Source organism: Camelus ferus, chromosome 7 (assembly GCF_009834535.1).
Source record: "Camelus ferus isolate YT-003-E chromosome 7, BCGSAC_Cfer_1.0, whole genome shotgun sequence".
In the NCBI taxonomy this organism is placed as follows: domain Eukaryota; kingdom Metazoa; phylum Chordata; class Mammalia; order Artiodactyla; family Camelidae; genus Camelus; species Camelus ferus.
Window position 1 is genome coordinate 79,347,500 of NC_045702.1, and position 14,656 is coordinate 79,362,155.

Below are 14,656 nucleotides of genomic sequence, written 5' to 3' on the forward strand. Positions count from 1 at the left end.
ACTAGGTAACTTCAAAAAGAACTCAGATAATTTCGGTGCAGCAGTCAGGCTGAACAAATGCTGATTTAATCTAATGGGAAATTGAGATCCAGAAAGTTTGTGTCCTCCCTATGATCAACAGGCTTGTTAATGGCAAAGCTAGGACTAGAATCTAGGTCTGCAAACATGATGTCCACAGCTCTTTAAACAGGCCCACCTGTTCATCTTCCAGGCCACTCCTCTCTATTCTTCTGTTGTAACCTGCCAGTACAATGAATGCACCTCCAGAGACCAAGGGGACAACCAGTGAAAAACATACAAGACAGAGCCAGAGGATCCAGATTCAAACCCAGTTCATCACCTTCCCAGACAGGCAAGTCATTAACTTCTTGAGACGCTGTCTTCTTCTATGTAAGATGGAGATGACAGTTCCTTAAGGACAGTTGTGAAGATGAAAATGACTGTCAAATAAGACTGTCAAAAATGCTAAAATTCTTAAGAGGAAAAAAAAAGCAATAGAAGTGTATACAAATGCTAAACTTATAAATAACCAATGTTTTACAAATATAAACAGCATAAAAATAATTTGGAAACTGGTCAGTGTAATGTAAAGATGGAAATATAATTTATATCAAAACAAATGCTATTTGTCCTTGAAATCATACCTAGAAACTGAAGTATGACATGGGCTGCTTTTTTCTTACTTATAAAGCTTTTGAGTTTTGTTACATTACACTAACAACGTAACAAGGTATAAAAACATACGAAAATAAGTTAAATTTGAAAAATTTTAACAGATAATGTGGCTGATTAATGGTGTCATAGACGTGTAACATGCCAAATGCTATACTTCAATTGAGAAAAGTTGCTGCATGAAACTTTAAAAGCAGAAGAGATGCTCATTTTAAGTTTCTTTCCCCCACAGCTCTCTCTCCGCCTTCTCTCTTTGCAATTAGCAATTCACTAACGAGTCATCTCTCAAAGCATTTTCCACGGCCAAGTAAGTTTTAAAATGCTGTGTCCGCTCCTGTAAATCTGCCCTTAGTTTCCCAGTGCAAATTGGCAAAATAAGGTGCTGAGAAGCCCTGTGATAACCTTTCTCTAACATTTGACTACAGATCCCTTTGTTTACTGAATGGTTTTTTAATGTCCCTCAGGGTCATTCCCCCTGCCCCCATGCACAGTAAGCTCCAGATTCTTGCAAATTCATGAACCTGCAAAATTTTCTCTAAATTTTGGGGGCTAAAAAACATATGAAAATCAACTAGTTTTATGAAAGGAACAAAAAAAGACTAAACAGGTTTTTCTTAAAAGGGTGGAGCCTTTCTGTAAACTTCAAGCTCCTCTATAAATCTCTATAAATAGAGTGGTTATTTTACAGTGATCCCTAGTAGGTTGCCTAGAGAAAGAATATAAATGATCACTAATGAAAAAAAGTAGCCTTTTTCAAGGAAAATAGTTCCAAGCTTTCTTCATATGTAAGGAGGAAGTACCTCCTGGAATTCTTTGAACCTGCCCCAGTGCAGCATTTTCTCTCTGCATCCGCCACCAAGGAGACTCCAGATCCAGCTGTTCCCACAGGCCGCGACGGGGTCCGGGATTTACAGGCAGCCGCCACTCCTCGGACCCACTGGCTAAATAACTCCTAGCCTCCTGAACACACCACCACTCTTGTACTGAGTCAGTACATCTTAAAAGTTACCCACTAAACAGCTGCTAAATCAATATTTTATCCTCTTAATTATATTTTATGTTGAATTCACTTGGCACCAAATAATTATTTTTACTCCTGGCTGACTCAGAACTATGCAAATATATTCATAAAAAATGAATGAGCAGTAAGACCCAGTGATGCCCCAGAGCTTGGTTCTCTGGAAAGAGCCTAGGAAGAGGGAGCTATTAGGTGTCTTTATAGGCACTGCAGAGGCTGAGAAAAAAGTAAGGCACATTTTTCAACCTAGAGGCTACGCTGCACGCACAACAGCGGGAGGAGAGAAGGGGTAGTTATTTCGTCACCTGCCCTGGGGTAGAGTTGTTCAGAGACACTTTGACTTCTCAACGAATTGGAATTTGCAACGTGGAGCACGTCCCTGGCAGACCCAACCTCACACCCAGAGCTTACAATGTCTGACACCGAAACCACTTTCCCGAAAGCCCAATTCAGGCTGCAGAAGTAAGTGACTCAGTGTCTGCCTGGACCACTTTCCCACATCCTGTGGGCGCCGCACAAAATGCAGGCCCCTCCTGTCACCTCTCCTTGGCCATTAACCCACTCCCACACTTCCCCTTCCTTCCTTGCCTTTCCCATCCCCCCTTCAGTAGCCTCCCCCTGGTGCACCTGTTTGTCTGGCACCACTGGGCAGAGCAGATCTTCCGCCTGCTTGTCTGAACCAGATTCCCGTTTCTCCTCCGCAAGCCTCCTGCGTGAAGGCTCTTGTTTTCTTCCCTCCCACCTTCAGGAAAACCTCTTCTTTCATGCTGTGTCACCCAGGGACACCGCAGTCGCCTGCTGAAGCTGACTGCCCAGTTCAAGGAGGATGCTGGAGCCAGGCTCACGGCCGCCTTCCCCTGCACGCCTCAGTGCCCTCTGCCTTCACCCCACTTTCTGAATGTGTTGACAGTAGCTCCTTTAGAGATTTAACGTAACGATGGCCCACTCCCTGGCCACCAGCTCTTGGCCCTCGAGCTCTGTCAACCCTTTATGACTCTCCTTCCCTTCTTGATACTATCTTCTGCAATCTGAGGCTGCCACCCCGGGTTCAGCAGGCAGCTGCTACCCTGCGCCCTTCAGGGGGTGACGGGGTGACGAGCCCACAAACCCTCATCACGTGCCCCTCCCCACAACCTTGTCTTTCAGCTCTACCTGCACAATCTCTGTTCCCATGAAAGCAGTTTTATCCACAAAAACTCATTTTCAAAAGATCAAAAAAGATCAAGAAGGAACCGTCTGAATATTTAAAGAAAGGCGCTTTAAATAGTTTCCAGTTCTATGAAAGCTACCAGCATTCTGAAATACCGTCATTGTTAGAGGCTTTTTAAGGAAAAGATCAGGATGCTTTGTGATTTACATATTCATTATTTACATGAAAATAATGACGTCCCCCCTAAAATCTGGAATAAGACAAGGCACTGTAAACCTCTTAGAAGAAAACACAGGCAGAACGTTCTCCGACATAAATCTCAGCAATGTTCTCCTAGGACAGTCTACCCAGGCAACAGAAATAAGAGAAAAAATAAACAAATGGGACCTAATTAAACTTAGGAGCTTTTGCACAGCAAAGGAAACCACAAGCAAAACAAGATGACAACCTATGGAATGGGAGGAAATATTTGCAAGTGATGCAACTGACAAAGGCATAATTTCCAGAATATATAAACAGCTCACACAAGAAGAAAACAACCCAATCCAAAAATGGGCAGAAAACCTAAACAAGCAATTCTCCAATGAAGACATACAAATGGCCAACAGACACGTGAAACAACGCTCAGTATTGCTAATTATCAGAGAAATGCAAAGCAGAACTACAATGAGGTATCACCTCACACCAGTCAGAATGGCCGTCATTCAAAAGTCCACAGACACTAAATGCTGGAGACGCTGTGCAGAAAAGGGACCCCCCTGCACTGCTGGTGGGAATGCAGTCTGGTGCAGGCGTTATGGAAGACCATAGTGCGACTCCTTAAAAGACTGAAAAATAGACTTAGCGTATGTTCCAGCACTCCCACTCCTGGGCATATATCGAGAGGGAACCTTAATTCAAAAAGACACCTGCACCCCAGTGTTCATAGCAGCACTATTACAGTAGCCAAGACATAGAAACCACTTAAATGTCCATCGACAGGGGACTGGATAAAGAAGTTGTGGTATATTTATACAGTGGGGGTATTACTTAGCCATAAGAAATAATGCCATTTGCAGCCACATGGATGAACCTGGAGAATGTCATTTGAACTGCAGTAAGCCAGAAAGAAAAATACCATATGATATCACTTATATGAAGGATCTTTAAAAGAACAAATGAACTTATTTACGAAATAGACTCAGACATAGGGAACAACCTTATGGTTACCAAAGGGGAAGGGGGGGGTTAGGAAGGGATATATTGGAAGCTCGAGATTTGCAGATACTAATATATAAACAAGTTTATACTGTATAGCACAGGGAACTATATTCAATATCTTGTACTGTCCACCAGAAATTGACACATTATAAATTGACTATACCTCAATAAAAATATATTTTTAAAAAATGAGTTCCATTGCTCCTATCACAAATTACTGGGAATTACTGTGTATAGGAAAGTTGTAATACTCTAGAAAACAGACACAAGCTGAAATAAAATCCTGGACAGTAGCATCTTTCAGCCTGTAGGTTATCGAGTGGCTTCAAGAAAATTACTGAATTATTTGAGAAACATTTTAATTCCTCCAAATGGACACAATGCTCATGCTACTTAAAAATGGCTTGGATGGCCTGAGCTAACAGCCCCTGTAATTAGTCATGTACCTCCCCGAGAACATGCTACACTTACCACAGTAAGAATGACTGCTCGTCAAGAAGAGGAAATCTGGGGAGGGTTAAAAACATGATGGCTTCCTTAAAAGGGCCTAAGTAAAATGTGACTATCGAATTGGTATCTAAAATAAACCCTGCCCTGGATAAACATGTCAGTCAGCTCACTCAGTAGGCTCAGTTGTCCAAGAAAGGAGACTTACTTGTAAGTTGTAGTCTTGCAGAATTTTAACCAAGGAGTCTCTCAAATTGGGAATCTCCATTCCTTCCTTAATGCGGTGAATCAGGAGAATGGGGTCAACATGCGTGCCAATGTTGTTGAGCAAGCCAGTGATAAACGCTGCAAGACAGCACGTAAAACAGCACATAAGCAGTGCAGGTGATGCAACCTCCAGCCAAAAGTAACTCAAAGAGAAAAGTTACTTCCTTTAAGGAAGTGTTAAAACCATCTGAATGTCTAAATCCTCCCAAGAGGAAATCTTCCTTTACTTTCCTCAACAGAGAAGCTAAAGAAGAAACAGTCGGAAAACAAATGATTGTTTCAGAATCCAGTCTGATGTCAAAGGTGCAACCACTATTTTACTGAGCACTGACCAGCTCAGCTGTCACATACTTTTCTCCAGTATTCTGCAAGGATAGGAGTGCTCCTTGTTCCCATTTTACAGGAAAGGAAAGGAAAGGAAAGGAAAGGAAAGTGGGGGTGGTTAACTAATTCATCCAGGGTCACAGCTAGCAGTTTTCGAACTCAAACACAAACCCAGGCCAGGCCCAGGTTCACAATATGTTTCATTATCCCCACTTTGTCTCCTTTTAGAGCCTTAAATGAAACTGTCATGCTGACCCAGATTTTTAAAGATACACGCGCGTGTATGTAAGTACCTTAATCTGAAATTGACTTGAATAACATTATCCTCTTGTATCTCTTACTAAAAAAGAAAACAGTCATACCAGCAGTTTCTAGAACTTGAAAATCCTGGCAGAGATAAGCCTTCCCAAAAAGGGAAGGGAAAGATCTGAAACCATGACTGCTAGTTTCTGAGTCATTCCTACATCTGTCTTCAGGAAGGACGTGCGTTACTCTTAGGTGACTGCTTTTCCTTCCAAAATGGGAGCCCCAAGGCAGATGGCCAAGAGGAGGCAGCAAATACACAGTCCTGGTGCTGCACTGATAGAACAGGGCAGGAAAGACACTGAACACGATGGGAGCAAACCTCCAAACATGGCCAATGGCCAGTGTCCAGTGCCGGGTAAGGAGTTCTGTACGGAGGCCTGGTGAGAGCTACACTGTATACACTTTGAAAATAACTGTCCCCTGTGTACAAACAAACCAAAATCAGCACTAAGCCAGTTCACGCTGATTCCATTTGGGTGCAGTAGGTAAAAAATACACTCCTCAGAGCACAGGTAATAGGCTCACGCCAATCACGTGCTCTCTGTCACCTCCGGGTAAGGTGACATGCTGAGGGGCCGGCCTCCCGGCACAGGAGAAGGGCTGGACATCGCTGCTGTGCACCTGGCCTACTTTCATTATAGATACTTCACCGTATTTTTAACTCGATGCACTTGAGATAATTCTTACTCTAGACACAACCGGCTAAATTGAGAGACAAAGGGTTACAATCGCAGATGGCTTTCCTGCTTACGTGGTTTGTCGATGGAATATAAAATCAGGTCTTCCCAGAGCTCCCCATCGTCCTGCTCCTTGGCAAATTCAATGGCTTTGTCAACATCGTGTAATTCCTCCATGATCATCTTCAGGGCACTTCGGCTATTCCCCATGCGGCCTAGCAAAGTGTGAAAAATCCTGTATTTAGAATACTTAAATAAAACACTTTCAGAGAAATAACATCTCTCTTCATTTGTTCACACAGCCGGACAGCTATGACAAAAGCGTATTTCCTTATATGATGCCCGTGTCTTGGTAAAATAAGTTTCTCCTACTTACCGGGTGTTTACTTTGTGCCCAGTACTCACGTGAAGTGATGACTAAGTGATGTAATTCACATGAACACGTAACACTCCTAGGAGGTATGTTATGTTCTACTAATGTTTCTGTTTTATAAAAGAGGACATAGAAATGCTGGTAATTTGCCAAGATCATACAGCTACTAAGTGGGCAGATATGGAATCCGAATCCAGGTCTATCAGAGTCTACCTTCCTTCTGATGATAATTTAAAAAAAAAGAATGAACTTCCCAACTCATCTATAATTTGTTTTGATTATGTTGTAAGGTGTGACTGTTAGTGTTGTTTATTACAAAATACTAGTATGTTACCTCAACAGCATTTATTAAATAATGCTTCCTTCTCTACTGAGCTGTGAAGTCTCCTCTTCCATATATTGAATTCTTATACAAAAGAGGCTGTCACCTCTGTGTTACTTTGGTCCACAGCCTGCGTCCAGTCTTAGACAATTTACATCACGTTGCCATCCCCATTTCTTAGTCTCTGGGGAACCAAAATGAATAAAAGCTACTTACTCAGAAGATAAACTGTCTCTTCCACAAAGTTTCTCTGTTGACAGATCTCAAGAGCCTTCAAGTAACACAGGGTAAACATGTTACTAAGGGTTACCAGACAAGAACAAATTATTAATAGAGTCACTTTTAAAGATACATGCTTGAAAGAATTTTTCCATTGCCTCCCTTTAAAAACAAAACAAAGCAAACCTCGGGTTGTGCCAGTATCCATCCTCATCCACCTCTCAGAGAGGTGAGGTGCTGGACCCTACACAGCTGAACTGCTAACTCAGAACATTCCACGAGCAAAGGCAGAAAAGCAAGATGCTGAGAGGCCTTTTTTCTTTATTCTATGTGATATTTCTTCATGTCACTGCCCCCACCTAATTCACAGCCACTGGTTTAAGCCCCTTTTCCCTCCAATGGATTGTAAGCTCCAGGAAAAGACTACTGTTCACTGCTGCACGGTCCCAGTATGGGGCGTCCCATAGCTCAGTGGACCTCTGTTACATAAACAAACACACACTGGGAATATTTCTATTGCTGGCTCACAGGGTCTAAGAGAGAACTCTGCTCAAGGATCTGTCAAAAGAGGAAAATCGAAAAGCTATGTGTACCCCAGTGTTCACTGCAGCACCATTTACAACAGCAAGACATGGAAGCAACCTAAGTTTCTATCAACAGATGACTGGATAAAAAAGATGGGGTACGCACAGGAATACCACTCAACCATAAAAGAATAGATTTTTGTCATTTGCAGCAACATGGATGGACTTGGAGGGAATTATGCTAAGTGAAGTAAGTCTGTACAGAGAAAGACAGATACTGTATGATATCACTTACATGTGGAATCTAAAAAATAGTATCAGTGAACTTATTTACAAAACAGACTCACAGACATAGGAAACCAACTTACGGCTACCGAAGGGGAGGGGGAGGGATAAATTAGGAATTTCAGATTAGCAGATACAAACTACTATATATAAAATAGATAAACAACAAGGACTTACTGTATAGCACAGGGAGCTACATAAAAAAAAGTAAAAGAGAAAAAAAATCTGACAATCAAGAAGAAAAAGGGGGAGATCAAGACATGAGGGACCACACAGATGACAGCATCTCCTTAAGTGTAAGAGAAAAGACATTCTGTGTATACAGAATTCAGTAACCCTGGATGAAATGGCGCACCCTGACTGCACCCAGAGGGCTGGGCTGGATGGAGATGCAAAGAGAGTAACAAAAACACTGCTGCCGCCCGTGTAAGAGGAGGACCACGGGGAGGAGGGGGAGGAGGAGGCTCAGGAGCAGAAGCATGCGCTCCCCCTAAGGGCGCAACGTCCAGGGAGGGTCACCGTGACGCGACAGCAGAGAATCCCATGGCCAGGGGAGCGTAAATGGAGGGTCATGTGCACGGATGGGGACATGGGCTCTGATGTGGCCTCTTGTAAAAAGTTTCGTAGAAGGGGTGGCACCCAAATTGGGTGTGGTATGGTGAGTAAGGGTTCACCAGGAAACCTCATCTCACACCCCGCCACGTGACCTTCCTGCACCACGTTCCTCTGACCTGAAGCCCAGAATCTTACCTGTGGCTTCTGCCATCTGGCCCCGCCTTTCGGTGCAGCTCGATCCATGCCCTGCCCATCCCTCTGCTGTGGTCCCTCGGCCTGGAATGCTGCCCCCGCTCCCCACTCCGGCAGGTCCTTCGGCAAGCACTCACTGGACCCCACTCGGGTCAGATCCCAGGTTCTTAGTCTTGTTGCACCCGGCACCCTTCACGGGTGCAACGAACTGCCCCCCTAACTGTCGTGGTTTCTGTTGGCTGGGGCCACGTGTGCTCTCAGCCCCGGGCTTCTGCCTGGCTCACAGTAAGTGTGCAATCAATGTTTTTAAATAGATGAGCAGCCAGAAAAGGTTTCGGAGGAAGATTCCTGAGTCACATAGTTAGCAGAGTCATTTAAAAACAACCAATCAAAAATATTTTAGAAACAAGAACCAAGGAGATGAAAAGAACAGTCCAAGTTCACTGGCTCTCTCAGCACCATGATCTGTCTTGGGAAATAACAGTTGGAACTAGTTTTGACATTTTTGATTTTGATTTTAAGTATTTGTGCAGAATATAACTTTAAATCTGTGTCTCTGGTTGGAGATTAACAGCTAAAAGGGAAGAAGAAAAAAACCCAAAGACTACAGAGATCAAGGGAAAGGGGAAAAACCCAAACTAAACATAAAGGGCAAAAATTACAATGCACCTTACTTTAGAATTGCAGTGAAGCTAAGATAATGTTTCAAAGTGCACAGTCATTTCAATGAGATGACCTGGTTGCAATGAGGAAGAAACTGCTAATTCGATTATTCACACGATTCCTTTAAAAATTACCTGGCAGAAATAGCTGGTTGTCTCCCAGTGTCCTTTACCCATTTCTTCTATAATAATAAGATTTTAGGTGGGGGTGTGACTGCCTAGAATTAAAACCTCCAGGTCACCCCCGTGGTATGAGAACCACGTGAGTACAGTCCACCAGGGAGATGACACAGAAGGGTGGGGCGGAAGCTTCTGGGAATGTCCTTGAAGAAGCAGTGCACATGAACCCCTTGCTTTCTTACTTTTAATTCTTTCATCCAGACCGCTCCTGGAAACACACGATACTCCTACATCATGAGGTTGAGGTCATACGAGGTGGGGGAACAAGAGAACAGAGCCCAGGTCCCTGATCCCATGGCCTGCCGCCACTAGCAGGGCCCCTCCAGTGTGACTTGTGTGTGACAGAACTGAACTGCTCCTCTGTTTAAGCCACTACTAGTCGGGGATTTTCTTTTTCTAAAATCACTCATACCAAACCTAATTCTAACTAATACTTGGGAAATTCTCACTCATTCTGATCTAAAAGATGGTTTCCCAATCTCTATATGGTCACACTTGTAAATCACCATCATAAAGAATGGAACTTTCTTACCAACTCTGAACTCTCCCAGAATGACACTAGAGCAGAGACAGGATGTACATGTGAGAAGTTTAGCAGTAACGGGAAAAGCAAAGTATCTGAAGTCAGAGGACCTGGGACTATTCCAAGAGGAAAATGATTGGGAAACCAGCTGAGGGCTTAGATGTGTGCTCACTGCTGGAGACACAGATGGGCGAAACAGTTTATGGTCTGGGAAGACCACATCATTCAGGACAAACAGCAAACAGTAACACAACTGGCCAGGTAGAACGTTTAGAGAAAGACAATGTGCACAGAGATGAGTGTAATGCTTACAGTGGTTTGTTATTAAATTTCCAGGCACAAAACTGCCTGCAAACTTACCCTTTAAAGTCCCACTTAGAAGTTTCAAACAGAGCCATCCTTTTCCTGAGCACACGAGGATGCTTGAAAACATGCGTGTCTCAAACCACAAAGAGGGTTTGTAGTCTGAAGGCTCACCTGAGCTGTGCAAGACCGTAGCCACTTGCTGTATGTGGCTATTTGCATTTAAATTAAATGGAAACTTCAGTTCCTCACCATCCATATGTCAGATGCTCAGTTGCCATGCTGTGGTTAGTGGCTACTTCGTTAGAGAAGCTGGTAGCCCATTTCCACCACTGCACCACATTCTACGGTATAACGTTGCTGGGAGCTGTTTAGGATGCTATCGAAAATGACGATTCATGTGGGAAGAAAAGTCTGCAGTCAAGAGTGGTCTGGAAGGCGAGCAGGTGTGGAACACCAAGCGCAAAGAGCACCTGAGTCTTTGAATTTCACAGATTTTTAAACATTTTATGAGTTGTTTCTAACAGTATCTTAAATTATCCTTTGCTCATATAAGAGAAAGTCGAGGAAGACCCTAGACTCTAGAAGTCTCTGGAAATTTTGAGTAAAATGTAAGAAGAAAGTATTTCTGGTACATAGGATTTTTCTATGATTGACAAAAGCACAAAAGCCTGTTTTCTTATTTTAGATTCTCGACTGTTCCTGGGCCACAGTGCTCCCTCTAGTGGAAAGAGTAGGGAAATTAAGATTTTTAAAGGCATATAGAGACACACATGTGTGCACAAGCAGAAAATTATAGTAGAAAACATTGAAGTGACAAGACAGAATAATAACAGGAGTTGAGTGGAAAATGATGCAAAAATAATATTTTAAGTTTCCTTTCCCTGATTTAATGTAAACGTAAGGAACAGAGTTAGAAATTTGGAGGGAAGTAACAGAAACCTGATCAACTATAAATTATGTAACAATTTCCACCTAGCCTTGACTCTGTAATCCTCGATCCAGTCTTGTTAAATTTTTTCAATGAAAAAAAAATCTATAAACTTTGCATCTCCTGGTTTTATTCCTCCAAATTCATAAACACTGCCACCTTGTGAATGCCATTTGATATGAGACAGGTCATAAATTCAGGTCTTAACTTGCTGGAGCTATAAAGCTGCTATTCTTAACTATTCTAGGCATAAGCAAATAAGATCTGCGAATGAAAACTAGTGCCCAATGACCACAGCTGGGAATTATGGAAGGACGGACAGTTTAAAGACTGATGCACAGTTCTTGCAGTACTAAGGAATATCTGTTATTATCATCATTATTATTATTATTTTAATTAACTTTGTAAACCTGAAAAATGATTCCTCACCATCGTGGAAAGAATATGAGACCGGAAATTAAGAGACCCGGGGTCCCGAGTCTTAGCCCTTTGACTTATTTATTAGCTCTATACTTTGGGTTGTTTCTTTCCACTCCTACAGACTCAGCTTGTCACGTATAAAATGACTTTATCCACCTCCCTGCACGTTTGTAGAGATTAAATAAAAATAAGGAACTTTCATGAAAGCACAGCACATCTGATAAAGCACAAGAAACACTTCCGGGAGACTGCTGTCTTTTTTAAAGACTATCGTCTTTTCAAATTGTGGTAGGTGTTATAAATTCTTACCAACCCTGTCTCTCTTTTAGAATGAACAATTTCATAAAAACTTGCGTTTAATTTTGGAATTTAAGAGTTGTGATTTTAAAGCCTGAACTCTGGTCTTCGAGAAGACTGAGGGATATCAATCAATTCAGCATAAGTCTGACCTGCATTCTTGAAGATTCCAAGCACCTGCCATTTGAGATGACCCCGTCTCTCAATGATTACCTAGTCCCAGCAAAGGCAGGTGACCAGAAATGATGACAGAGCTGTATTCTGGCAGAAGTGAAACTGTCAATGATAGTGAGTCAACGTGCTCTGAATGCCTTGAAACTTTAAACACTTTCCATTTAAAATAAAAACAAACACCAAAATATCTCCTAAGCATCTATCAGCCTAAACAATCCATAAACTCTTCTGAAGTAGAGACTTCTTGGGTGTGGATTAAGAAGCTGACTGGTTACACGATGGATGAGCAGAGACAGGAAGAGGGAAACCAAGAGCTCACCAACAAGGACAGCTCGGTCACCTGCAGTGTGTGGCCAGGGCGTCTGTGACTTACCTTCTCAAGGGGGCAATGGATGCTGTCTCGGAGAAATGGAAGCAGGTTTGGTCGATCGTATTCCGCGTAGAGGCTGATCTGCTTTTCATGGTAGGCCTGCCCCTTGTGATGGTCTCTTTTGAACAGCTTATGCAGATACTGAAAAGAACAAAGGAATAAACCATGAATATTGAAGTAAGAAAAGCAGTGCCTGTTTAACATTGCTATTTTCAGTTCGAAACAGCTTCCATGAAGAGGTTGAGGGAAAAAGTCTCTAGGTAAAGGGCAAGTAGAAAGGAGAATGTCCTCTCTAAAATGGCCCGAGTGAGCTGGCTCCGTCACTTGCCGACCACGTGACCTGGGGCAGATCACTAACCTCTCTGTGACTGAGTTTCTTTATCTGCAGAAATCTCATGGGGTGGTTGTGAGGAATGAGTGAGTTAGCACCTGTAGACCCCTCAGAACCACACCTGGCACATACTAAGAAGTGCAAAAATGTTACTGATGGGAGTTGTTAGTATCACCATCATCTGCTTCACCTCAGAGAATGAAATGCTTGATGAATTGTGTTTCTAGATGAGAAAATTCTCATCCTTCCTATTTATATAAAGGAGGCAGAATCATGGGGCAAGAATATGTTCTTAAAAACTCAAGCAGCAAGGGCTAAATTAATTCTCATACATTCTGCATCTCCTCTCTGCTAAGTCTTACTGAGATCTGTGTTTGCAATGAAATGCTGCCTGTAGTGGCAACAATGAAAACAAAAACAAAAAGTAAAAATCAAGAAGAGTACGGGTGTTCAGAACCCATTTTCAAAATCGATTCCTTTTTCTAACCTTCTGAAAAAGTTACTGGACCTCAAAGGAAGCCAGTAATTCCCTTTCTACTTAGGGGCAAGGTGAAGTCTGCAGATGACGCAGAAGTCACAAGTCGATGTTGGATGCTTTGTTGCTGTTAGATGGAAACAAACACCCGGTAACCCAACTGAGGCAGAAAGACTTACACACGGTGCCTTCGCACCTTGAGTGGCCTGGGTCTTCAGGAGCACAGAGCATTGGCCGGCCCCCGAAGCTGGACTGGGAATGAGTTCACTGAAGACGGACATGCGGGACTGTATGTGGTCGCTAAATAAGCCTAACCGGGACACCAGCACATTGGGAAACCACTCCTTGGGTTGGGTTAGCTGTTCCCCTCTCCCTCAGGTAAGAAGAGGGGAGAGCAGACAGACAGACAGACAGAAGTCCACACCAGGCTGATGAGGGCCCCGGCCAGTCCACTGGCGCGGGGCTCAGTGTGTGAGCTGGACACACACCACGCTTTCCCAGAGGCGGAGGCCCTGTCACTTCTGCGGGGGCAGATTTATGGAGACGTTACCTTGCCTGACGGGGGAGATGAGCCGCTTTAGTGTGAGTCCCGCCACCGCTGCCCCAATTACAGGGTCACTGGACGCCTCCCGCCTGTAATCCAGTCTTGTGGCTCAAGGAGGCCAGAAATCACTGCTTTATAAACAAATCCCAAGGAGGCCAGCGCAGAGGTACCCTGCTTGGATAAGCAGGTGATCTAGAGACTTCCAATCATCAACAATACAGCAAAAGCATCTGTACAACCTCTGAGCCAAAAAAAATCCCCCAAAATCCAAAAAAAAAAAAAACAACCCTAAAATACCTTCATACTCCTATCTTGGCGACAAAACTGACTTGAATAAAATACTCTGTTCCCTGGGCCTCCTCCTGGGGTGCAGAGGGGTGGACAGAGACACCAGAGTGCTCCCTGAGTCTGATGCCCAGAGCCCTACCGCAATATCCCATCTTTTCACTGAAGACTTTTGTGTAATTTTGAAAGGACATAGAAAACACCATCTGCTTTCCTCCCACGATGACAAAATGCAAAGTCAAAGCAGCCGCCCTCCCGGCAAAGGAAACCTAGACTAAGGGGCCTGCGAGACCACCACAGGACCATACGGAAGGAGTGGGCACAGCGAGCGTCCGGGTGGAGGACAGACAGACCGAGGGTCTGCTCTGTGATCAGTGTGGTCCTGGACACGGAACAGCTGCGTGGCGTTTCCTTGGCAGGAGTACCTGGTATGTGCAGCACCCAGGTCAGGGCACCGGCTCGCCTGTAATTTATGCCAGAACTCTACTGGATGGTAGCTACAGACGTGCAGACAAAAAATATTGCCAGCCGTTCTGGTTAACGATGAACATTTCCTGCCATCAAGCCTTCAGCCACTGCAGGCGTCCCCCTGATGGGGAATTCAGGATGGAGAAAAACGGGATACAAGCC

At 43.6% G+C, this 14,656-nt stretch overlaps 1 protein-coding gene across 4 annotated transcripts in view; it reads right to left on the reverse strand.

Moving 5' to 3' along the window:
• VPS41 (VPS41 subunit of HOPS complex) overlaps positions 1-14,656 on the reverse strand; it is a 178,463-nt gene that overhangs the window by 10,001 nt on the left and 153,806 nt on the right. For all 4 annotated transcript variants that reach the window (XM_014559811.2, XM_032484254.1, XM_032484253.1 and 1 more), the window contains exons 22-25: positions 12,395-12,532; positions 6,973-7,027; positions 6,136-6,276; positions 4,696-4,832 (exon numbers count right to left, since the gene is read on the reverse strand). In XM_014559811.2, the coding sequence (XP_014415297.1) occupies positions 4,696-4,832; positions 6,136-6,276; positions 6,973-7,027; positions 12,395-12,532 (471 nt within the window). The remainder of the gene's footprint in view (positions 1-4,695; positions 4,833-6,135; positions 6,277-6,972; positions 7,028-12,394; positions 12,533-14,656) is intronic.